Source organism: Sciurus carolinensis, chromosome 11 (assembly GCF_902686445.1).
Source record: "Sciurus carolinensis chromosome 11, mSciCar1.2, whole genome shotgun sequence".
Taxonomy (NCBI): domain Eukaryota; kingdom Metazoa; phylum Chordata; class Mammalia; order Rodentia; family Sciuridae; genus Sciurus; species Sciurus carolinensis.
In genome coordinates this window covers 79,440,757-79,467,934 of record NC_062223.1, presented here as the reverse complement: position 1 = coordinate 79,467,934, position 27,178 = coordinate 79,440,757, and the positions used below count along the sequence as shown (strand labels likewise).

General features: G+C 36.9%; 1 protein-coding gene and 1 pseudogene across 1 annotated transcript in view; one reads left to right on the top strand and one right to left on the bottom strand.

Annotated features, from left to right (window-relative positions):
* The window catches only part of Gdpd4 (glycerophosphodiester phosphodiesterase domain containing 4), a 106,274-nt gene that overhangs the window by 38,021 nt on the left and 41,075 nt on the right, over nt 1–27,178 (top strand). Inside the window, exons 5-9 of the mRNA XM_047517999.1 lie at nt 2,637–2,735; nt 2,808–2,901; nt 3,713–3,790; nt 4,619–4,764; nt 5,116–5,198. Coding sequence (XP_047373955.1) covers nt 2,637–2,735; nt 2,808–2,901; nt 3,713–3,790; nt 4,619–4,764; nt 5,116–5,198 — 500 coding nt within the window. The remainder of the gene's footprint in view (nt 1–2,636; nt 2,736–2,807; nt 2,902–3,712; nt 3,791–4,618; nt 4,765–5,115; nt 5,199–27,178) is intronic.
* LOC124958372 (cofilin-2-like) lies at nt 27–677 on the bottom strand (annotated as a pseudogene).

Below are 27,178 nucleotides of genomic sequence, written 5' to 3'. Positions count from 1 at the left end.
CTAGAGAAATGAAACTCCTTAAAAATCTAAATGGCACTTGATTGTTGTAATGGTTTTCCTTCAAGTGAAACAACTACATTGCCTCCCAGTTTCTCTCCAGGTGTTGAATGGTTCTTAATATCATCCAGGCCATTTACTTGCCACTCATGTTTAATGTCTATAAATTTATTTCTAATTGCATCTTTAGAGGTAGCATAAACCATATTGCTTTTTAAGGGTGCACTTTGGGGAGCTCAGAATATAAAAGCTAGGTCTACTACACTTGCTTTTTTAATATAATGATTACCATTTTATTAAATTTTTTAAATATGGTTTTTTGATGTCGATAGACCTTTATTTTATTCATTTATTTATATGTGGTGCTGAGACTTGAACCCAGTGCCTCACAAATGCTAGGCAAGCTCTCTACCACTGAGCCACAACGCCAGCCCCTTCTACACTCCTTTGTTTCATATGTGGCACTGTACAGAGCACATCAGCAATAATTCAGAGGTAGCAATGTCACAAAGATGTGTGAGGGTCCTCTTCAGTATCACTAGTATTACCCATTATCTTTTGCCATTTCTTAAACCCAAGAGAACTGCTTTTTTTTAAATCTCCTCTTTTGTAGATTTCCTTATTTTCATATCATTAAAAACTTTAATAACTTTATCATTCACTTTAACTCCAGATGCCATAGTGCCTACATCTCTGGCTCTGGCTCCGTGACCCAATGCCTGTCTTCAAATAACCCCCTGAAATTTCTCCTTTGAAGTCCTTTTGACCCTTACTCAGTTTGATTCCCTTTAAAATCATACTAGCTTGGTTTCTCTCAAAAGGTTCATATCTGGTCCCTAGAGAGTAGGCAACTTGACTCAATCATCTGTGGATCTGCAGCATATTTCCAACATAGACTCCTTTATTTTGTTCTGCCGTGGACTTGAGCAGCTCTAGTGACAGCCTTGTGCTTTTTTATAGACTTCATCAGGCATGATTGTGATACCATACCTGTGTTTTCTCAAATTCTACAACGTTTAAGTGGCATCTTAAATCTCTTATTCAAATGAGAAGTACAAATGGAAGTATAAATTCTAGAGTTATTAGAATATTGGAAATTGAAACCAGGAGTTTTATTTTTCTCAGAATAAACCCAGGAAGGAAGAGTTAACACCAGGCTTAAAACCCCTCACCTTCTACCTAGGAATATCCAGAGAGAAATGAATGGCCTCAATCAAACTCCTTGTAATCATGCTAATAACCTGACCTCCTGGTAAATACATTAAAAGTATTTATTAACCAAAAAATAACTGAGTTCTTATCTGTGAACATTTCTAATAGAATAGACCTGGTATATCTAGGTAGCTTTACTGTAGATAAACCTGGAATATATAGATTTCTTTTGTGGAAGACATGGTTGACTAGAGTTGTATGATTAATGGAGTAACAAGTAAGGATACTCCATAACTATTGCTTCTGTAAAGCAATGTTTCTATATACTTTGCTCAAAACACATCTCATAATTCAGTCCTAAAGCAGGATGTATCACTAAAAAGGGAAGGAAAGACTTTTTTTTTCCTGTTTTTGTAATGAGTAGCTATATTTGACATGATTAGATTTCTCCAAGGAAACATATTTTATCTGTATCTCATAATTGTTTGTATCATTTAAATCATTTGTGAAGTTTGGTTTTGGGTAAGAGCTGCTATTCATGTAAGTCTGATTTGACAATTCAACTTCTGTGATGTGTTGTATTTAGTGTTCTAATAAGTTAAGATTTTTGCATTTGTATATATAAAAGATCAGTCTCTATTACTTTGTTATAATGTTATTGAATTTGAGTATCACTATTTTGTTGGCTTCATAAGAAAAGTTAGAAAGTGTTCCTTCTTTTCTATTGTCTGGAAGAGTAAAAGATTGGAGACATTTCTTCTGAAGTATTTGGTAGAATTTACAACTGGAGCTAGCAAGGAGTTATTTTGTGAGAGGATTAATTATAGGTTTAATTACTTTAGATAGACTATGGAAAGGAGGGAATTATCTAGACAGCAGCACACATGTAGAAAACTATATCTTTGAAGTGAAAGTTATGTCTTCTTAGTTTTAATGTCCTTTCTGTGTAAAGTATATAGTGTTCTGGCAAGCAGATTTTTTTTTCATCTGTTCAACAAATATTTATTGAATGCTTACCATGTGCCAGATATTCTGCAAGGCACTGAGGATATAATCATAAATAATATAAATATCCTTGATCTTGTGATGCTTATAATCTGTTGGGGAAGATAGATGTCAAAAAGGCAATTACAAAATATTTTTTACTTAAAATTTAATTGAGTATATATTTGAGGTTTAAAGAAGAGGTGAAGATTTGTAATGACTATTGTTGAAACTAGAGATACCAAGCCATGCTGAAAGCCCATCTGAGACACGAGATGATAAATTAATAATGCATCAAGCCACATAATTGCATAATTTTTTCTAGTCATGCTGTACAGTAAAGACTTAGGAGCTAAGGTGAATGATTGGATCCACCATATATTTTGGATTTGTAAGATGATTAGATTTTAAAGAATGAGATGAAGTCCCTGATATTATAAATATGCACATAAAATTCCCAAACTTGGTGCTTAGAAGTCAGAAGATCCTTTTTGTTTCCCCAGATCCTCATTATGCTAATAATTCTGCTATGCAGCTTTTTACTGACTATTTTAACTATATTCTGGAAAGATAAGTGGCTGATAGCTGGACTGTCACTGCAGGTAAGCATCGTCCTGTAGCTCTTAATTCTACCTGTCCATATAGGTCTAGCCTGACTTTTGACTTTCTCCCAGGTCTTTGCTCCTTTTGTGCACGTGACCAGCATAACTGTGATGGTTATCCTTTCCTGGCCTTTGGCTATGTATATGGGTCGTTTGGAAAGAGAAGGTATGTCATTTGTGGTGGTTCTTGCCTGATCCCTTCAGTTCTGGCTTTAGCATACATACTCCACTCAGAAAAATAGAAACTTGGTAGCTAGCCATCCCTTCATCTTTGAAATTCCTTTAGTTTGTTACATAAGCATGTTTCTTGTGTTTACTCACCACCCATGTGACCTGTCATCATGTTTCCATGACTAAGCAGACCTTCTTCTAAGGATTTTTGTTATAGAAAAATAAGTTGTGTCTTTATGTTATTGTATATCTACTATCTGGAGACAAGAGCCATTTAAATTTTTGACCAGAGTGCCATACAAGTCATAGTTCTTTCAGTTTGTATTCAACTATTACTAATTTCAAGTAACACTAGTCCCTGATTACATCCAAGTTACTCAAGTGAGTTACCCTGTGAGTCCCTGTCATACCTGGGGGCTTACAGTGGAAACAGAAATCCCTCTTTGCTACTGGTTTCCTCTCCATTCATCCTTCCCCTACTGTAACAGAAACAAACAAACAAAAAATGGAATCATATGTACACTAAACTTTTTGAGAATGGAGATATCTTTTACCACCTTTACTGAGAAACCAATAGCTCTTCTTTCTGTATCTCCCAATTTACTCTTGGTTCAGTAAGGGGCATTTGCTTCTCGGCTTGTGGAGGGATGTAGGCAAGAGACAGTCTGATTTGATAGTGGTGCCATTGTACGTTTGTGTAGATGTGTTTGTGAGGGTGAGGGGAAAGTTTTAGAAACTACTTCTGGGGCAGGAGCTTTAAAGAGGACAATAATAAACTCTTTTCTTTTTCATTTTCTTAATTTTAGTTAGAAAAAGAAGACTCAAGATAACACGTTATGAGAAAGAAAGACTCAAGAGATGTAATATATTCACAAGGTTAAGAGGTTAGTGCTGGAGACGTAGATTTGAAAGTCACTGACACATAGGTTGTAACTTAAAGATATACAAATGGGTAAAATCCTCAGAGGTCTAAAATAGTAAGTGCTGGGAAATGACTGGTAATAATGGGTTTATGGACAGGCTCTGTATATGAGTATGTGTGTCTGTGTATGCGTGGAAGTGCACATATGTGGTACGGAAGGGAAGGAGGAAAGCAAATTACTAGAATTTATTGAGTAACTATTATGAGTCAACATGGTTTTAACAACTCTGTAAGGTTGATGATAGCAGCAAGACATCCCTATTTTACAGAAGAAAGTGAAGACCCAAAGAGGATAAGTCAGATGTTCTTAGTCACGTAGTGATGAGGTGATAGAGCCTGGCTTGGAACCCAGATTTCTGTCATTTAATGCCCTTTCCACCATACTGTACTGCCCTAAGTATAGAAGCAGTTTAGGATGATCTGTACAGGCTTCAAGACTTTCTCAGAACTAACCAGACTTCTCCTGAGAAGCTGTTTTGTAACATTCTCTTTCCTTCCTTCCCTTCTTTCCCTGTTAGCCTCCCTACTCTCTCTACAAGTCTTTGTCAATTTCCAGTTCCAGTAATGTTGCCTTAATAATAATATCTTACGTTTGGACGTTTGTATCTACCTCTGAAAGTAAGTGGGGATGTGACAGAAACAAAATGTAAATTAGCTAATCCACAGAGTCAGTGAAACCCATGGACCTAGTATTTACTTAGATTGCTGCTTTGGTGTAGTTAGTTATTTGGGATGATTCTCCATTCTTTGATTTTTTTTTTCCACTCCCCTCTCCTTCCAACTTTTATAGCTCTACAGTTGGCTGCTGGATTGCCCTTTCTTCTTATCCTTTTATGCCTCTATGCGATGCCATTGGGGATTTATTCTCCCTGCATTCAGGAGGAGGAGGAGCTGGGGCCTAAGCCTGTCTTCTTTGCACACAGAGGTGCACCCATGGTAAGTATGATCAGGATAAACTGGATGAGTACAGGTATGTATAGAGTATGTAGATGAGAAAAGGTAACCTCAGAACCATATGAATCCCTGGAGAGAACAAGAGATTGCTTTGATATGACAAGAACAAGGACTTAATTGTAGAGGTTGGACTTGAACCCAGGTCTTCTAACTCCCTATCCATTTCTCTTTGCCATGCCCAATGTCAGATTGGACAGAGGCAGGCTCTGAAAAGAATTCTAAGGAAACCAAGGTCTGCTTCCCAAAGCCCCTTCATTCTGGAACTTTGTCCCTACCATAAAAGGGATATTGAGAGGAGAGACTCTTGAGTTCTGATGTTCCTTTCTTCTACAGGTGGCGCCCGAGAATACTGTGATGGCCTTTGAGAAAGCCGTTGAACAAGGGGCATATGGGCTGGAGACTGATGTATACTTAAGGTAGGAAAGTAGGGACTAGGACAGGGGACAGGAGGGGATATATCCATTGCTATTGTAGAGAACCAGCCGGACCCAAGGTACAGAGAGATCAAGACTTGGGACGTTTCACCTGTGTCCATATGGCACATATGCACATATTACATAAGTGAACCATGTCTTCCTTACAAACCATACCCCTGTACCTCCATATTCTTAACCATGGACGTACTCTGTAGTTTCCACACAGAATTCAAATTTGTCCCCATTGCAAACCATACTTACAAGTTAACCTGTGTATTGCCTTAGCAATTTATTTAATTAACATTCCCTAGATACCAACTATATTCTAGACCTTCTGAGTGCTGGGGAGATGCAAATGAATAAGATGAACTGTGGGAGGTTTTAAATCACCTCATTGTTTTAGAAAGATGTTTTAGAAAGTGTTATCAGGGAGTTAGTTAGCAGAACATAAGAATGGCCAAAGGAAGGCAAAGGGAGGCTTGAATCAGATCAGGGACAGAGAAAAAGGAACATTTTCCCCATAGAATGTATGTACCTGGATAGTTGCTAAAGTAGAAAAACTTCATTTCTAGCATAAGTATATTAGTGTATGTGATGTGCACAGGTCCCTTCATAGTCATTCTGTGAGGCAAACAGAAAAGAAATGAACATTTCACAGAGGAAACTGTGATGTTAAAACTGGATCCAAAGAAGGAATTGTATGGCTCAGGTCATAAGGCTAGAATGTACATAATAAAGATTAGAATTCATTTCCTCATCCCAGACTGGGATTCTTGACATTACCCAACAATGATAACTGTTCTACAAGGGATATTTTGAATCAGGATTAAAACTGTTGTTCTAGCAGAGTTCCTAGAGTCATTCACAGAAGTACCTGATGGTCATGGGCATAATATGGTAAAGGTTCTGAGCCAGTGAACTCCTGGAACATTGTCTTTCTCTATTCTCTTACTTTTGTGACTTCAACTTTGATATAGATGATCCTTCCAACTCCCTAATTTCTCTGCTATTGACAACTTTGTTTCCAATTATGATTTTTTTCCACATATCTCCACCACATTCATTAACATAACCCAAAACTTTATTATTACCCTAAATTTCATATCATTCAAGATCCACTCAGGACATGAAACCCATACCAGTAATTTGGACAGAAAAAAATTAGTATCAAGAACTACTAAGTAGTAAAATGTGGTTAACCATGAAAAGAGGTTAAGAGAGGTAAAAGAAGACTCTAAGGAGTACAAGTGTAGAAAATCATACACCATACATACCAAAATGTACAAAAGTCTCAAATGAGAAAAGACCATCAGTAGATGCCAGCACCAAATGAAATAGTTGTAATTATGTGAGAAAAAGTTAAAGCAGCTATCATAAAATGGTTTCAGTGATATCCAGAACATATAAAAAACTCAACCCAATAATAGAAAAACCTGATTTTTAAATGGTCAAAGAATCTGAATAGATATTTCTCAAAAGATGACATGCAATTGGCCAAAAGAAATACGACTCAAACTAAATGAGGTACTATTTCACATCTACTAGTAGGGCTATGATTTAAATGAAAAATAATATATAGGAGAGGATATGGAGAAATGACAAAACTTGAACATTTGTGTTGGTGATGTAAAATTGTGCAGCTGCTATGAAAAACCATTTGGTGCTTCCTCAAAAAGTTTAACATAAAATTATCATATGAACTAGCAATTAACATATGTAATGCCTGTTTTTATTGCAGCAACATTCGTAATGGCCAAAAAGGTAGAAACAATCTAAGATCCATCAGTAGATGAATAGTTAAACAAAATGCGCTACATACATACTCACACACACATAATATAAGATAGTATTTAGCTGTAAATGTGGATTAAATCTTCTACAACATGGATAAACTTTGAAAACATACACTAAGTGAAACAATCTGGACAAAAAGGATAAATTTCGTATTATTCCAATTATTTGAAATATCTAAAATAGTCAAATTCATAGAGACAGAAAGCAGATTAGAAAGTACCAGGAGCCAGAGGAGGGAGAAGTGGAGAATTATTACTTAATGGTTAATATAGTTTATATTTAGAGTGATGAAAAAGTTTTGAAAATAGTAGTGATGGTTGTACAACATTGTATATATAATTAATGCTACTAAATATTAAGCACAAAAATAAATGGAAAAATTTTAAAATGATGGAAAAAGGAAAGTTTTTACAACAAATATTCCTGGAGCAATTGGACATCCAGAGATAATAAAACAAGCACAAACAAATTAAAAATCAAAACAGAAAACCTTGACCTAAACTGTATAGTTTATTAAAAAAAAAAAAGTCCTCAAAAATGATCATAAGTTTAAGTATAAAATCATAAAATTTGTAGAAAACAAAACAGCAAAAACTAGGGCTAGGTAAATGTTCTTAGACTTTATACCAAAAATATTATCCTGTGAAAGGAAAAAGAGATAAACAGGATCTCATCAAAATGAAAACCTTTTGTTCTGTGAAAGACTTTGTTAGGAGAAAGAAAAAACAAGCATCAGACTGGGAGACAATATTGGCAAACCACATATCTGACAAAGGATTTTGTACCTAGGATATATAAGAAACTCCCCAAACTCAACAACAGCAACAACAACAACAACAAAAAAATCCAGCGAGCAAAAGATGAGCTGGGGTTGTGGCTCAGTGGTAGAGCCCTTGCCTAGCATGTGTGAGACACTGGGTTCCATCCTCATCACTGCATATAAATAAATTAATTAAATTTAAAAAAAGAAAGTGAGCAAAAGACATGTACTTCATGAAGAAGATATATAGTTGGCAAATAGTATGTGAAAAGATGTTCACCGTCATCTAGCCATTACGAAAATGCAAATTAAGACTCTTACTGCTAGCTGGGCACAGTGGCATAAGCCTGTAAACGAAGTGACTTGGGAGGCTGAGGCAGGAGGATCACAAGTTCAAGTCAGCCTCAGTAACTTAGCAAGGTTCTAAGAAACTAAGTAAGACCCTCTCTCCAAATTAGAAAAAAAAAAAAAAAAAAAAAGGCTGGGGATGTAGCTCAGTAGTAAAGCACCCCTGAGTTTAATACTCAGTACAAAAAAAAAAAAAAAGGCTACACTGCTCATCTATCTGAATGACTAAATTAAAAAATAATGAGACAGGAGGCAGAGCAAGGTGGCAGCTGAGTAAGATCCTCTAGTGATTGTCTCCTCATGGACACACCAGCTTAAATAGTTATCTTTACAAGAGCTAAGGAAGCAAGGTGAGAGAATGCAGTGCCTGGTTTTAACATAATAATGAGGAAAAGACTCAGTGAAGAAGACAGGAAGGAAAGAGTTGCCCTTATCACTTCTCCCTCAAATCCAGCAAAGAGAAAAACAAGACTCTACTTCCTGGGGAGTAGAGCACAAAAGCTAGCAAAGTTATTGCTTTGGAACTCAATGCCAGACCTTCTCCTGTGAGACTCAGCATCAGGCAGAAACCAAAGACTCCTATATCCAGCCCAGAGCTTGCAGATAGAACCTCTAGACTTGCCCCAGTATCAGAGTCTTGTGAGCTGGTGAGGCAGACTCAAGTTTTGGTGTGCATCATTGCCAGTCTGGGAGTGGGCCTAGGGCACACCCCTCTTTCCAAATTGTTCATGTCCTTGCAGTTAAAAGACTTAGGTATATTATCCTTGACAACTGAGGGACTGTCTCCATCACTTATCCCTTAACCTGGGCAGCAGAGCTATCCCCAGGTCAGTGGTCACAGATGGAGCCTCTAGACCTGCTTTGGCATTAGACAAAGATCTGTGTCCTGGTGTGGCAAACTTGTGTTTCAGTCTGCATCATTCAGCTGCAGGGTGAACCTGTGGGCATTTCTGAGACTGTGCAATTCTTTGCAGGAGACATAGGTGTACCCTAGCTTAGCATTAGCCTTGAGGTACTAGTCTCTGTGGTGCCAGGGCGAGTAGAGTGGTTCATTCTGCAAACACTGGCCTGGGGATAGCTTTTTCCTGAGGTTGGTCTTCAAGACTGGATAATAAGTATTAAGCTTAGGAATTTGACTTGGAACTCAGTGCCTGGCTAATGAAACCTACACTGGGCAGATCCTAACAGCCTGTCTGTGGATGGATCAGCCCTAGTGTCAGGCAGAGATTACAGACTGTCAGTCTTTAGGTCTTCTGATGCAGGCAGCATCACCTGTTACTGGTTGCAGATGGATTCATGGGCCATGAATCCATCCCAGCAGTAGTATTCCATAGCAGTATGGACCTTAGTTCTATCCAGTGCCGTGCTGGTCCTGGTAGGTTGTGGGCTTAGAGTATGACACAGTGCTATGGTGTTGGTGGCCATGAGCATAGCATAGGAACCTGAGGCTTGTCCTTTTATGGTGATTCTGCTCAGCCAGGTAGTGACTGTGGATGAAGCATCTTGTCTTGTGCCAGACCCAGGGAGAGGTTTGTGGGGATGGGCAACCTTGTTTAGATACTCCCCAGTTCATGCTGAACAAAATACCAACTGTGGATTTGGGACAAACCTGGGCTCGGATCATCCACTAGTGCTGAAACTGATAACATGCCCACAGTGGATTCACAGCGTTCATTATTTTAGAGATCCACTCAGTGCCGAAATAGAAAACAAGAATGGAACTTGGCAAGAATGGAGTCTTGCTCAGATTAAAAAAAAAAAAAGTCTGGAAAAACATGCACAAAAACCATGTTATAAAGATTGAAACAAATACCTATTGTGTCATACACCAGTAAGCGTCCAGATCTATCAGGGAACTGTAACCCACCTGACAATCAAAATAAGATGCAGGAGCCAGGCACAGTGGTGCTCTCCTCTAATCCTACCTACTTGGGAGGTTGAGACAGGAGGATAGCAAGTTTGAGGCCAGTTTGGGCAACTTAGTGAGATTCTATCTCAAAATAAAAAGGGCTGGGGATGTAGTTCACTGGTAGAGTACTTGCCTAAAATGTGTGAGGTCCTGAGTTCAATTCCCAGTACCATAAAAAAAAGTGTAAAAAATAAAACAAGTACAAGAAACCTAACAGAGAGTAAAATCTGTTCTATGGGTAAAATCTCTGATGGAGAATTTAAAACAGGTATTTTAAGAAAACTAAGCTTCAAAAGAACACAAACAATTCAGTACTCTGATAAACTTAATAGATAGAAGCAGTTTTCAAAAAACCATACAAATGCTTGAGCTGAAAAATATACTAAGTGAAATTTAAAAACATGATAGAAGGCAGAATAGATCAAATAAGAGAATTAGTGGACTTGAAGTCAGGCTAATTGAAAATACACAGTTGGAGAAGATAAAAAGAATGAACAGGAATGAAGAAAGCTTACAGGAACTTTGTGACAGCATTAAAAGAGCAAATATTTGGGTTATTGAGGTTCAAGAGGGACTTAAGAATGCCATAGGGATAGACAACTTAAAGAGACCATAAGAAAAATTTCCATACCTAGAGAAGGTTATAAATATTCAGGTACAGGAAGGTCTAAAGTCACCAGAGACTTGTGATCAAGCTCTCAAAAGTTAAAGAGGGGGCTGGGGACATAGTTCAGTTGGTAGAATGCTTGCCTTGCAAGCACAAGGCCCTGGGTTCAATCCCCAACACCGCAAAAAAAAAAAAAAAAAAAAAGTTAAAGAGGAGCTAGGCCCTGTGGCACACACCTGTAATCCCATTGGCTCGTGAGGCTGAGGCAGGAGGCTCCCGAATTCAAAGACAGCCTTAGCAAAAGTAAGGCATTAAGCAACTCAGTGAGACCCTGTCTCTAAATAAAATACAAAATAGGGCTGGAAATGTGGCTCAGTGGTCAAATGCCCCTGAGTTCAAATGCCCCAGTACCAAAAAAAAAGGAAAAAAAAAGGTTCTCAAGGTAGGGAGAGAAAAAGAAATAGCATAGTTTTCCCAATATCACTGATGGCATACTTCTCAACAGAAACTTTATTGACCAGGAGAGAGTGGCATGAGATTTTTCAGAGTACTAAAGTAGGAATTTGGGGGGCGGTGGGACAACAACAACAAACTACCAAACAAGATTATTGTACTAGCAAAGCAATTCTTTAGAAATGAAGGAGAGATAAAGGCATTCCCAGACAGACAAAAGCTAAGACATGTTCTACCAGGAGTATCCCATAAGAAATCTTAAAGGGAGTTCTTAAAAATGGAAGAAAGGAATGTTAATGAATAGAAAGAAAACGTTAGAAGGTATAAAACTCACTGTCAAGAATAATTATACAAATTCAGAATGCTCTCCTTATTACATATATGGGATGTAAGCAATTCATATCTTTAGTAAGAAGATTAAACAGAAATAGGAATAACTATATTAATATGTTAAGATTGGCAATATGGAAAGATATAAAGAGCATCAAAAATTCAAAATGTGGAGAGAAATGGAGTGCAAATGTAGAGTTTTTATTAGTTTATTTTCTCTTGTTTTATTGCGATAATGTTATATTGCTATTATTTCAAAATAGCTTGTTATAATCAAAAGAGATTTCATAAGCCTCATGATAACCACAAAGCAGAAATCAATATAGACAAACCAAAAATAATAAGCAAGGAGGAATCAAAGTGTACTGTTAGTGTAAGTCACTTAACCACAAAGGAAGACTGTAAGAGAGGGAGAAGACTGTAAGAGAGGGAGAAATAACTGCATTAAAAGTAGAAAACAAGTTTAAAATGACTGCAGTAAGACTCAATCAGTAATTACCTTAACTGTAAATGGATTAAATTGTTCAATTAAAAGACACAGAGTCACAAGTGGACTAAAAAAAAAAAAAAAAAAACAAGTGGACTAAAAAACACTACCCAACTATAATGTTGCTTACAAGAAACTCATTTTACCTCTTAGGATATACATAGACTGAAAGTGAAGGAATGGCATGAAGTATTCCATGCAAATGGAATCCAAAAGAAAGCAGGAGTAGTTATACTTATATCAGATAAATTACACTTTAAATCAAAAGCAGTAAAAAGATACAAGAAAGGTCATATAATGACAAAGGTCCATTCAGCAAAAGGAAATAATTCCTAATAATACATGTGCACCCAATATTGGAATGACCAGATATATTAAGCAAATATCAATAGACCTGTAGGGAGAGATGGACTGCAATAAAATGATAATGGGAAACGTTAACACCCCACTAGACCAAATGACCTAATAGACATCTACAGAACATTTCACCGAACAATTAAAAAAATATAGTTCTTTTCAACAACATGTCACACATTCTCTACCAGGTCATATGATAGACCACAAAAAAAGTCTCAACAAATTTTAAAAATTTGAATTCATAAGTATCTTTTCTGACCAAACTGCAATAAAACTAGAAACCAGTAACCAAAAAACCTTAGAAACTATACAAATATATTGAAATTGAATTTAAATAATTCACATTTTTTTTTTTGAGAAGAGGTATTGCTGTGTTGAACACGCTAATCTCAAACTCCTAGATTCAAGCCATCCTCCGACTTCAACCTCCCAAGTAACAAGGACTACAGGTGTGTGCCACCATGCCTGTCTAAGCAACTTACCCTTGAACAACCATTGGAGCAAGGAATAAATTAAGAAGAAAATTAAAAGATTTCTTGAAAGAAATGGAAACACAGCATACCACAACTTACGTAATATAGCAAAAGCAATACTGAGAGGGAAGTTTATAGCATTCATTGCCTACATCAAAAAAGCTGAACAGGGCTGGGGATATAGCTTGGTTGGTAGAGTGTTTGCCTCCCAAGCACAAGGCCCTGGTTTCAAATCCCCAGCACCACAAAAAAAAAAAAAAAAAAAAAGAACAATCTCAAGTAAACAACCTATTGCTATATCTCAAGGAGCAAGAAAAGCAAGAATAAAATAAACCCAAAATCAGTCAGTAGAAGAAAAGAAATAACAAAGATCAGAGCAGAAATAAATGAATGAGACTAATAAAACAATGCAAAATATCAATGAAATGAAGAACTGATTCTTCAAAAAGCTAAAAAATTAACAAATCCTTAGCCAGACTAAGCAAAAGAGAGTGGATTCAAAACCAGAGATGAAAAGGGAAAGTCTACAATTGACACCACAGAAATACAAAGTATCATTAGAAGTTATTATGAACTACCAACAAATTTGATAACAGAAAAAATGAACAAATTCCTGCACACATACCTTACCAACTTTGAATCATGAAAAAATAGAAAGTAATAAATAAAAATAAAAAATAAAAATAGTAAGTAATAAGATTGAATCAGCAACAAAACATCTCCCATTAAAGCCCAGGACCAAACACTTGAATAAGAACAAATACCAATTCTTAAATATTAAAGAGGAGGGAATTCTTCCATTCTCATTATATGAGGCCAGCATTACTCTGATTCCAAAACCAGATAAGAACACAACAAAAAAAGAAAGCTACAGGCCAGTGTCCCTGATGAACATAGATGTAAAATCCTCAGCAGAATACTAGCAAACCAAATCCAACAGCACCTTAAAAAGATTATTCACCATAAACAAGTGGGATTCATCTCAGGGATATAGGAGTGGCTCAACATATGCAAATCAATAAACATGATAAAACACATCCATAGGATAAAGCACGAAAACCACACAATTGTCTCAAAAGATGCCAAAAAGATATTTGACAAAATTCAACATCCCTTAATGATAAAAATTCTGGACAAATTAAGTATAGGAGGAATGCACCTCAGCATAATAAAGGTCATTTGTAATAAGTGGGGAAAAGCTGAAAGCTTTATGAAATCTGGAAAAGACAAGGATGCCCACTTTTACCACTTTTATTCAGCATAATACTGCAAGTCCTAGTCTGGATGATTTGCTAAGAGAAAGAAATTAAGAGCATCCAATTGGAAAGAAAGAAATGAGGTTATCTCTAATCAAAGGTGACATGATCTTTTATACAGATAAAGACTCTGCTAAAAAAAAAAACCTGGTAAAACCAATAAATTCATTAAAGTCACAGAATACATAATGAACATACAAAAATCTATTGTCAGACTGGGGATGTAGTTTAGTGGTAGAGCATGTGTGAGGCCCTGGCTTTAATCCCCAGCACCACCAGCCCCTTGACCCCAGCCCAATAAATCAGCATCACTATATGCCAATATCTGAAATAAAAATCATGCAACAGCTACAAATACAGTAAAATAATTAGTAACTTTTAAAGCAGAAGATAAAAGATCTTAAAATGAAAACGATAAAACATTGATGAAAGAAATTGTAAAGGAAATAAAAAATGAAAAGACATCTCATGTTCATGGATTCAAGGAGCCAATATTCTTTTTTTTTTTTTATAGTTTTAAACTTGTAAAATTTATGGTAAAAAGAAACATAGGACAAAACTTATCATCTTAACTATATTTCAATGGATATATCACATTGTTCTGCAACAGATATCTGGAACTTTAATATTATAAAACTAAAACTCTGTACTCACTAAAAATAACTCCTCTTTTACCGGTCTCCCCAGTTTCAAAATGGTTTCACCACTCTACTTCTTATTTCTATTAATTTTACATTAGATTACATATTCTTGAAATCATGCAGTATTTGACTTCTTGTGATCTGCCGAGTTTACTTTGCATAATATTCTCAAATGTTCAACTATGTTATAGCATATGTCAGAATGTCCTTCCATTTCAAATCTGAATATTATTATTTTTTTTTATTTATTTTTTTTTACGTTTACATAGGGTAATGATGTTTATTTTTTTCCCTTCCCCCCCACCCCTCCCACCCCTCTTTTCCCTCTACACAGTCCTTCTTTCCTTCATTCTTACCGCTCTCCTTAGCCTAACTCTAAACCTAACCCTAAACCTAATGCTAACCCCTCCCACCCCCATTATATGTCCTCATCCGCTTATCAGCGAGATCATTCGTCCTTTAGTTTTTTGAGATTGGCTTATCTCACTTAGCATGATATTCTCCAATTTCGACCATTTGCCTACAAATGCCATAATTTTATCATTCTTCATTGCGGAGTAATATTCCATTGTATAAATATGCCACAGTTTCTTTATCCATTCATCAACTGAAGGGCATCTAGGTTGGTTCCACAATCTGGCTATGGTGAATTGAGCAGCAATGAACATTGATGTGGCTATGCTGATTTTAAGTCCTTTGGGTATAGGCCAAGGAGTGGGATAGCTGGGTCAAATGGTGTTTCCATTCCAAGCTTTCTGAGGAATCTCCACACTGCTTTCCAGATTGGCTGCACTAATTTGCATCCCCACCAGCAATGTATGAGTGTTCCTTTTTCACCACATCCTCGCCAACACCTATTGTTGCTTGTATTCTTGATAATCGCCATTCTAATTGGGGTGAGATGAAATCTTAGGGTAGTTTTGATTTGCATTTCCCTTATTACTAGGGATGTTGAACATTTTTTCATATATCTGTTGATTACTTGTACATCTTCTTCTGTGAAGTGTCTGTTCATTTCCTTAGCCCATTTGTTGATTGGATTATTTGTATTCTTCATGTAGAGTTTTTTGAGTTCTTTATAGATTCTGGAAATTAGCACTCTATCTGAAGTATGGTTAGCAAAGATATTCTCCCACTCTGTAGGCTCTCTCTTCACATTGCTGATAGTTTCCTTTGCTGAGAGAAAGCTTTTTAGTTTGAATCTATCCCAGTTGTTGATTCTTGCTTTTATTTCTTGTGCTATGGGAGTCCTGTTAAGGAAGTCTGATCCTAAGCCAACAAGTTGAAGATTTGTACCTACTTTTTCTTCTATAAGATGCAGGGTCTCTGGTCTGATTCCGAGGTCCTTGATCCATTTTGAGTTGAGTTTTGTGTAGGGTGAGAGATAGGGGTTTAATTTCATTCTATTGCATATGGTTTTCCAGTTTTCCCAGCACCATTTGTTGAAGAGGCTATCTTTTCTCCATTGCATATTTTTGGAATCTTTGTCTAGTATGAGAAAATTGTATTTATTTGGGTTTGTGTCCATGTCCTCTATTCTGTACCATTGATCTACCTGTCTATTTTGGTACCAATACCATGCCGTTTTTGTTACTATTGCTTTGTAGTAGAGTTGAAGATCTGGTATTGCAATACCCCCTGCTTCGCTCTTGCTACTGAGGATTGCTTTAGCTATTCTAGGTTTTTTATTCTTCCAGATGAATTTCATAATTGCTTGCTCTATTTCTGCAAGGTACATCATTGGGATTTTAATTGGAATTGCATTGAATCTGTATAGCACTTTAGGTAGTATAGCCATTTTTCAATATTAATTCTGCCTATCCAGGAACATGGGAGATCTTTCCATCTTCTAAGGTTTTCTTTAATTTCTTTCTTTAGTGTTCTGTAGTTCTCATTGTAGAGGTCTTTCACCTCTTTTGTGAGATTGATTCCCAAGTATTTTATTTTTTTCGATGCTATTGTGAATGGGGTAGTTTTCCTAATTTCTCTTTCTGAAGATTCATCACTTATGTATAAAAATGCATTGGATTTATGAGCATTGATCTTGTAACCTGCTACTTTACTGAATTCACTTATGAGTTCTAAAAGTTTTCTGGTGGAATTTCCTGGTTCCTCTAAGTATACAATCATATCATCAGCGAACAGGGATAGTTTGAGTTCTTCTTTTCCTATTCGTATCCCTTTAATTTCTTTGGTTTGTCTGATTGCTCTGGCTAGAGTCTCAAGGACGATGTTGAATAGAAGCGGTGAAAGAGGGCATCCCTGCCTTGTTCCAGTTTTTAGGGGGAACGCTTTCAGTTTTTCACCATTTAGAATGATATTAGCCATGGGCTTAGCGTAGATTGCCTTTATAATGTTTAGGAATGTTCCCACTACCCCAATTTTTTCTAGTGTTTTGAGCATGAAGGGATGCTGTATTTTATCAAATGCTTTTTCTGCATCTATTGAAATAATCATGTGATTCTTAACTTTAAGTCTGTTGATATGGTGAATGACATTTATTGATTTCCGAATGTTGAACCAACCTTGCATCCCTGGGATAAAACCCACTTGATCGTGGTGCACTATCTTTTTAATATATATTTGTATGCGATTTGCTAAAATTTTGTTGAGAATTTTTGCATCGATGTTCATTAAGGATATTGGTCTGAAATTTTCCTTCCTCAATGTGTCTCTGTCTGGTTTAGGTATCAGGGTGATATTGGCTTCATAGAACGAGTTTGGTAGGGTTCCCTCCTCTTCTATTTCATGGAATAGTTTGAGGAGTATTGGAATGAGCTCTTCTTTAAAGGTTTTGTAGAACTCGGCTGAGAACCCATCTGGTCCTGGACTTTTCTTTGTTGGTAGACTTTTGATGACCTCTTCTATTTCATTGCTTGAAATTGGTTTATTTAAGTTGTGTATGTCCTCCTCGTTCAGTTTAGGTAGTTCATATGTCTCTAGAAATTTGTTGATGTCTTCGAGGTTTTCTGTTTTGTTGGAGTATAGATTTTCGAAATAGCTTCTAATTATGTTTTGTATTTCACTCGTGTCTGTTGTGATGTTTCCTTGTTCATTCCGAATTTTAGTAATTTGAGTTTTCTCCCTCTTTCTCTTTGTTAGTGTGGCTAAGGGTTTATCAATTTTATTTATTTTTTCAAAGAACCAACTATTTATTTTGTTAATTTTTCCGATTGTTTCTTTTGTTTCGATTTCGTTGATTTCAGCTCTGATTTTAACTATTTCCTGTCTTCTACTACTTTTGGTATTGGTCTGCTCTTCTTTTTCTAGCGCTTTGAGCTGTAGTGTTAAGTCGTTTATTTGTTGATTTCTACTTCTTTTTTTGAATGCACCCCATGAAATAAATCTTCCTCTAAGTACTGCTTTCATAGTGTCCCAGAGATTTTGATATGATGTGTCTTTGTTCTCGTTTACTTCTAAGAATTTTTTTATTTCCCTCCTGATGTCTTCTGTTATCCATTCATCATATAATAGTGTATTATTTAGTCTCCAGATATTGGAGAAGTTTCTGTTTTTTATTCTGTCATTTATTTCTAATTTCAATCCATTATGATCTGATAGAGTACAAGGTAGTATCTCTATCTTCTTGTATTTGCTAACAGTAGCTTTGTGGCATAAAATATGGTCTATTTTAGAGAAGGATCCATGTGCTGCTGAGAAGAAAGTGTATTCGTTCTTCGTTGGATGGTATATTCTATATATGTCCGTTAAGTCTAAATTACTGATTGTGTTGTTGAGATCTATAGTTTCTTTATTCAGTTTTTGTTTGGACGATCTATCCAGTGGTGAGAGAGGTGTGTTAAAATCGCCTAGTATTATTGTGTTGTGGTCTATTTGATTTCTGGAATTGAGAAGGATTTGTTTGACGTACGTGGATGAGCCAACGTTCCGGGCATAGATATTTATGATTGTTATGTCTTGCTGATTTATGCTTCCCTTAAGCAGCATGTAATGTCCTTCTTTATCCCTTCTGACTAGTTTTGGTTTGAAGTCCACATTATCTGAGATGAGGATGGATACTCCAGCTTTTTTGCTGTGTCCGTGTGCATGGTATGTTTTTCCCCATCCTTTCACCTTTAGTCTATGGGTATCTCTTTCTATGAGATGAGTCTCTTGCAGGCAGCATATTGTTGGATTTTTCTTTTTAATCCAATCTGCCAGTCTGTGTCTTTTGATTGATGAATTCAGGCCATTAACATTCAGGGTTATTATTGTGATATGATTTGTATTCCCAGTCAATTGACTCATATTTGCTTTTGACATGATTTGGTTTCTCCTTTATTTGGCTATTCCTTTAGGCTAGCGCCTCCTGTTGCTGATTTGCATCGTTGTTTTTCATCTCTTCCTCATGGAATATTTTGCTGAGAATGTTCTGTAATGCTGGCTTTCTTTTTGTAAATTCCTTTAGCTTTTGTTTATCATGGAAGGATCTTATTTCATCGTCAAATTTGAAGGTAAGTTTTGCTGGGTATAAGATTCTTGGTTGGCATCCGTTTTCTTTCAGGGCTTGGTATATGTTGTTCCAGGCCCTTCTAGCTTTTAGGGTCTGGATTGAAAAATCTGCTGATATTCTTATTGGTTTCCCTCTGAATGTAATTTGATTCTTTTCTCTCGTGGCCTTTAAAATTCTGTCTTTATTTTGTATGTTAGGTATTTTCATAATAATGTGCCTTGGTGTGGGTCTGTTGTAATTTTGTATGTTTGGAGTTCTATAAGCCTCTTGTACTTGGTTTTCCATTTCATTCTTCAGATTAGGGAAATCTTCTGTTATTATTTCTTCAAATAGATTGTTCATTCCTTTGGTTTGTTTCTCTAAGCCTTCCTCAATCCCAATAATTCTTAAATTTGGCCTTTTCATGATATCCCATAATTCTTGTAGATTCTGTTTATGATTTCTTACCATCTTTTCTGTTTGGCCAACTTTGCTTTCAAGATTAAATAATTTGTCTTCAATGTCTGAGGATCTGTCTTCCAGGTGTTCTATCCTATTGGTTATGCTTTCTATGGAGTTTTTAACTTGGTTTATTGTTTCCTTCATTTCAAGGATTTCAGTTTGTTTTTTTTTTCAGTATCTCTATATTGAAATGATCTCTTGCTTCCCGTATTTGGTCTTTCAACTGTTGATTGGTGCTGTCATTTAATGCCTGTATTTGCTCTTTCATCTCCTCCTTCAATGCCTGCATTTGCTCTTTCATCTCCTCATTAGCTTCCCTGATCGTTTTAATTACGTACATTCTGAACTCCCTTTCTGACATTTCTTCTGCTGTGCTGTCATTGGGTTTTACTGATGTAGTATTTAGGTTTGTTTGGGACATTTTCTTCCCTTGTTTTTTCATATTGGTCAGTTGTCAGTGGGATCCTGAGATATTGCAGTTTTCCGCTATTGGCTTATAGTGTCCCGGTAGATTTCCAGTGTATCACCTCCCAGCCTTCAGTAGCCTGATGTCTTGGAGGAATCTGATAAAGCAGCGCATCCGAAGAAAACTGCCCCTAGCCCCCTATTGGTTCCACGGTTTGGAACTGGTTCTGTGCGGAAATGCTCTCACTGTTGGCCTGCACCCTGCAGCTGGCCGTGTGGGAGGAGCACACTGCCGGAGTGTGGAAGGCTACCTTGGGAAGACTCTAGCTGCCCTGCCTGGCTCCAATAAGCCACCTCTATCTGGGCCTGCCACCCGGGCCAAGCTTTACCCAGTGGGCAGACTCACTCTATTTCAGTGGAAATATTTCCTATTTCCGTGGCTCTATTTCAGTCCGAGTCTCTCAATGCCTCCCCTTCTTAACTCCTGGGTTCTGGAGCGACTGGGGGTGCAGTCTCCCTCTAGGCCGCCATCTTGGATCGCCCCGTGAAGAGAGCCTGCAGCCGGAGTGGGCAGAGCCGCCTGAAGAGGTCTCTGGCTGCCCTGCCCTGATCCCAGAGGCTGCTTGCGGATCGAAGCTCTCCGTTGGTTCGGGGGCTTGTGGCTGGTTCTATGTAGAAAGACTCTCACTGGGCGGTCAGCTCCGAGAAGCTAGCTTTGAACGGCACCTCCCACCGCAGGGGTCCAGGCTACTTGGGGAAGTCTCTGGCTGCCCTATCCTGGTCCCTGAATCTGCTTGCGTGCCGGAGTACGCTGCGCTGCACTGGCTCCGGGACTCGGAGCTTGTTCTGGTCAGAAAGGCTCTCACTAGCGGGCCAGTTCCGTTCCGAGAACCTGGAGAAGCTGACTGTGTGGGCGGGGCCCACCGCCGGAGTGTGCAGGGCTGCCTGTGGATGACTCTAGCTGCCCTGCCCGGCTCCAATAAGCCACCTCTATCTGGGCCTGCCACCCGGGCCGAGCTTTACCCAGTGGGCAGACTCACCCGTGGCTCTATTTCAGTCCGAGTCTCTCAATTCCTCCCCTTCTTAACTCCTGGGTTCTGGAGCGACTGGGGGTGCAGTCTCCCTCTAAGCCGCCATCTTGGATCGCCCCGTGAAGAGAGCCTGCAGCCGGAGTGGGCAGAGCCGCCTGAAGAGGTCTCTGGCTGCCTTGCCCTGATCCCAGAGGCTGCTTGCGGATCGAAGCTCTCTGTTGGTTCGGGGGCTTGTGGCTGGTTCTATGTAGAAAGACGCCAATATTCTTAAAATACATACTACCCAAAACAGTCTATGAATTCATTAATCCCTGTCAGTATACCAGTGGCATGTTTCACAAAGCTAGAAAAAACAGGCCTAAAACTTGTATTGGACTCCAAAAACTTCCCAAATAGCCAAAGCAGTCTGGAGTAAAGAGCAAAGTAGGAGGCCTTACAAATATATTGCAAAGCTATCATAATTTGAACAGCATAATATTGGCATAAAAACTCACATAGACAAGTGGAACAGAATACAGCGCCTAGATGTAACCCCACATATCTACAGCCAACTGATTTTCAGGGACACACAGTCAAGAAAGGACAACCTTTTCAACAAAAGGTGCTGGGAAATTTTTATATCCACATGAAGAAGTATGAAACTAAATCCCTGTGTCCCACCAGTTATAGAAATCAACTCAAAATAGATTAAAGACTAAGATTGTTTTGAAACTATGAAATTAGTAGGAGAGATGCTTTAGGACAACAGAATGAGCAAGAATTTTTTGGATAAGATGCCAAAAGCATAGAAAAAAAAAAGCAAAATAGATGAATGGGATTATATCAATCTAAGAAATTTTCTGCAGAACAAAGGAAATAATCAGAGTGAAGAGACAACCTACAGAACAGGAAAAAATATTTGCAAACTATACATCTGACAAGGGGTTTAATATCCAGAATGTATAAGGAACTCAAAAAACTCTATAGCAACAGAAAACCTGATTTTTAAATGGGCAATAGAACTAAATAGACATTTCTGGAAAGAAGACATACAAACTACCCCCAGGCATATGAAAAAATGTTCAACAGCACTACTCCAGAGAAATAGAAATGAAAACCTCAATAAGATATCACCTCCAGTAATAATGGCTATTATCAAAGAGTCATATCAAGTGCTGATGAGAATGTAGGGAAAAGAACTCTTACTGTTTGGTGATAGTGTAAATTTGTACAAACATTATGGAAAACAAGATGGAAATTCCTAAAAAATATTTAAATAAGAGACTGGTGTGTAACCTTGTGGCTTGTTATCAAGCTCAAGGCTCTGGTTTCAAAATTATTTATCAGAAGATCAAAGAATCTTAATGAATCACAAGAAGGATAAATACAACAGTACACACACACACACACACACACACACACACACACACACACATTGTATTAAGGATCATTATAAACCAAATTGATGAAGAACTGTAAGTCAAAAGTAGCCAGGAGTGGGGGGACAGAGGAGGACATAAACAGAGAAAAATAAAGATGAGCATACTTCAGACTTCTAAAAATAAATAAATAAGATAGAAAACTATGGAACAGCACTGAAGTGGGGAACTCTGGACTGAACTCAGGGTCTTGCACATGCTAGGCAAGCACTCAACCACTGAGCTATATCCCCAGTCTAGAAAAAACATTTTAAATGCTGAAAGAAAATAACCGTCAACTTAGAATTTTATACCCAGCATAATGTACTTCAGAAATGAAGGAAAAATGAAAATGTTTTCAAACAAATAACAGGCAACAGGCATCAAATTTTTTAAAAAATTAAAAGTTTTTTAAAATTTTTATTTCTTTAAATATTTTTTCTGTTCCTACATTTTAGGACCCTATTTATATATTTATACATAAAATACAGGTTGATATTGCCTTGTAGGTCACTTATACCATGTTACTTTTTATTTCATTTCTATGTTTCAGTTAGTGTTTTAGTCAGCTTTTTCAGTGCTGTGACTCAAAGACCCAACCAGAACAATTGGAGAGAAGGAAGAGTTTGAGGGCTCACAGTTTCAGAGGTCTTAGTCCATAGAAGGTCAGCTCCATTGCTCCGGGGTGGAGGTGAGGCTGAACAACATGGCAGAAGAGTGTGGTGTAGGGAAGCAGCTCACATGATCAGGAAGCAAAGAAAGAGACTCCACTTGCCAGATACAAATATGTACCCCAAAGGCATGCCCCCAGTGCTGTACCTCCTCTGGCTACACCCCACCTGCCTACAGCTACCACTCAATTAATCCCATGAGGTGATTGATTCACTGTTTGGGTTAAGGCTCTTACAACCCAATCATTTTCCCTCTGAACCCTCTCACATATGAACTTTTGAGGACATCTCACATCCAAACCATAATATTTGGAGATATATCTATATATCTATATGCATAAATATATACATACATACACACAAACATACACATATATACACATACATCTATGTACATATACATGTGTCTCCTGGAATTTGAATCCAGGCCATCATGCATGCTAGGCAAGCACTGTACTACTGAGCTACATCCTAGCACTTTTTAAATTATCAAGTTTTTATTATTTTTAATGTTTTTACTAGTACGTCATAGTTATACATAATAGTGTGGTTCATTTTGACATAGTTGTACATTCATGTAATATAATTTGCTTCATTTCAATTCCCAGTATTCCCCACATTCCCTCCTCTCCTCCCTCTTTCTGTTCTCTTTCCTCTACTCTACTGGTCTTCCTTCTATTTATTTACTATTTTTTAAAATTGGTGCATTATAGGTATACATAAAGTTGATTTCATTGTTATGTATTCAAACATTTACATAGCATAATATTTTTTTAGTTGTAGGTGGACACAATGCCTTTGTTTATTTATTTTTAATGTGGTGCTTAGGATCAAACCCAGTGCCTCACACATGCTAGGCAAGCACTCCACCACTGAGCTACAACCCCAGCCCCTCATATAGCATAATTTGGTCGGTTTTATTCTGCCGTTCCTACCCTTTTCCATATCTCCTCCCTCCTCATCAGTACCTTTCCTCTACTCCACTGGTTTTCCTTCTATTTTCATGGAACTCCTCCCCTTATGAATTATTTATTTCTCTCTGTCTCCCACATATGAGAGAAAACATTAAACCTTGACTTTCTGGGTATGGCTTATTTCACTTAGCATGATATTCTCCAGATCCATCCATGTACCAGAAAATGTCATAATTTTATTCTTTATGGCCAAAACTCCATTGTGTATGTATTACCACATTTTATTTATCCTTTCATCTGTTGATGGGTTCCTAGACTGGTTCTATAACTTGGCTATTGTGGATTGCACTGCTGTTTCCCAAAATGTTTCCTGAATGCTGTTTCTCAATCCTGTTTCCCAAAATGATTGTACTAATTTGCAGTCCCATCAACATTATATGACTGTACCTTCCCCCCACAACCTTGCCAGCATTTGCTGTTATTTGTATTTTTGATTATTGCCATTCTCACTCTAGTGAAATGAAACCTCAATGTAGTTTTGATTTGCATTTGTCTGGTTGCTAGGAATATTGAACATTTTTTCATATATTTCTTAGCCATTTATGTTTCTTTTGAGAAATCGGTTTAGTTCATTTGCTTATTTATCGATTGGGTTATTTGGGGGGTGGTGGTAAGTTTTTTGAGTTTTTACATATTCAGGATATTAATTCCCTGTCAAAGAGTAGCTGAAAGAGGTATTCTCCCATTCTGTAGGCACACTTTTTACATTTGTTTCTTTTGCTGTGCAGAAGTTTTTTTTATCTGATACCATCCCACTTACTGATTTTGGTTTTATTTCTTGCATTTTAGAGACCTTGTTAGGGAAGTTAGTGCCTGTGCCAATATGTTGGAGTGTTCAACCTATGTTTTCTTCTAGCACTTGCAAAGTTTCTGATCTGATTCCTAGGTTTTTAAACCTTTGTGAGTTGAACCTTGTGCAGGGTAGAGGTAGGACTCTAGTTTCATTCTTGTATATATGGATGTCCAGTTTTCCCAGCACCATTTATTTAAAAGGTTATCTTTTCTCCAACATAAGTTCTTAGCACCTTTTTCGAGCATCAGATGACTATATCCATGTATGTTTCACTCCTTGGCTTCTATTATTCCATTGGTCTTCATGTCTATTTTGATGCCAACACCATGCTGTTTGGTCACTGAAGCTCTGTAGTATAATCTGAGGTCAGTTATTGTCATACCTACAGCATTGCTCTTCTTGCCTACGATTGCTTTGCTGTTCTGGGTTTTTTATGGTTCCAAATTAATTTTAGAACTATTTATCTCAAATATGAATTTTAGGAATGTTTGTCTACGAAGGATGTTATTGGTATTTCGATGAGGTTTGCACTGAATCTATATGTTACTTTTGGAAATATGGTCATTTTGACAATATTAGTTTTATCTGTTCAAGAACATGGGAGACCTTTGCCTCTTTTAAGACCTCCTTCAATTTCTTTCTTCAGTGTCATATAGTATATACAGTTTTCATTGTAAATGTCTTTCACCTCCTTGTTTAGGTTTATTTCCAATTTTTAAGGCTGTTGTGAATGGAATTGTTTTCCTGATTTCTTTTTCAGCAGATTCATTATTAGAATATAGAAAAGCTATTAATTTTTGTTGTTAATCTTATATATTGCCATTTTGCTTTATTTGTTTATCAGATCTAAAGGTGTTCTAGTGGAATTTTGGCGTCTTTTATGTAGAGTATGTCATTAGCAGGATAATTTGATTTCTTCTTTTCCTATTTGTATCCCTTTAATTTTCTTCTCTTGCCAAATTGCTTTGGCTACAGTTTCATATGTGGACATCATGTCTGGTTCCTGATTTTGGAGGAAATGCTTTTTTTCTCTCTTCAGTTTGATGTCTTTCTGGCCCTAGATTCTTCAGTGTTTTTATCATGAATGGGTGCTGAATTTTGCTGAAGGCTTTTTCTGCAACTGTCAACAGTTGCAGATGATCATGTGATTTTTGTCATTAATTCTTTTTATGTGGTGAACTATATTTATTGATTTGTATATGCTGAACCAGTCTTGCATTCCTGGTGATAAAACCAGCTTCATCATGGTGTACGATCTTATTAAAGTATTTTTAAATGCAGATTAATAATATTTTATTAAGAATATTTTAGTAAGAATTTTTGTGTCTTATGCTCCTCAGGGATATTGATCTGTAGTTTTCTTCCCTTGATGTGCATCTGTTTTTGGTATGAGAGTGGTTTGGGCTTTTTAGAATTTGTGAGTGTTGTTTACCTTTATATTTCATGGAATAATTTGAGGAGGATTGGGGTTAGTTTTTCTTTAAAGGTCTAGTAGAACTAAACAGGCTCTATTTGGTCCTGGGCTTTACTTTATTGGAAAGCTTTTGATTACTTCTTCAATCTCATTGCTTGATATTTGTCTGTTTGGGTTTTTTTTTATCTTCTTGGTTCAATTTGGGTTGGTTATATGTGTCTAGAAATTTGTCATTATCTTCTAGATTTTATTTTTTATTGGAATATAAGTTTTCAAAATAGTTTCTAATGATCCTTTGAATTTCTGTGATGTCTTCGGTGTTATCTCCTCTTTTATCTCTAACTTTTTTGATTTAGGTCTTCTCTCTCTTTTGGTTAGTTTGAGGGTTTATCAATCTTGTTTATCTTTTCAAAGAACTTATTCTTTGTTTCACTGATTCTTTGTATATTTTAAATTTTCCATTATGTTACTTTTGGCTCTGATCTTAATTATTTCCTGTCTTCTACTGGTTTGGGAATGAGTTTTTGCTCGCTTTCCTAGGGTCTTAGGGTGTAGCATTAGATTATTTACTTGGAATCTTTCTATTGTTGTTGTTTGGTAGGCAGTCAGTGCTATAAACTTTCCTCTTAGAACTGCCTTTATACTGTCCCAGAGATTCTGATATGTTTTACCTTTGTTCCCATTTGTTTTTAAGAATTTTTAAATTTCTCCCCTGCTTTTTTTATGATCTAGTCCTCATTCTAAAGCATATTATTCAACCTTCATGTGTTAAAATGTTTTCTGGGTTTTATCTTGTTATTTATTTCTAATTTAATTCCACTATGATCACATGAGATGCAAGGAATTAGATCAGTTTTTTTTTTTTTTTTTTTTTTTTTGTATTTTCTAAGAGTTGTTTTGTGGTCTAGAATATGGTCTATTTTGAAGAAGGTTCCATGAGCAGCTGAGAGAAAGTGAATTCAGCTGCTGGGTGAAATACTCTATAG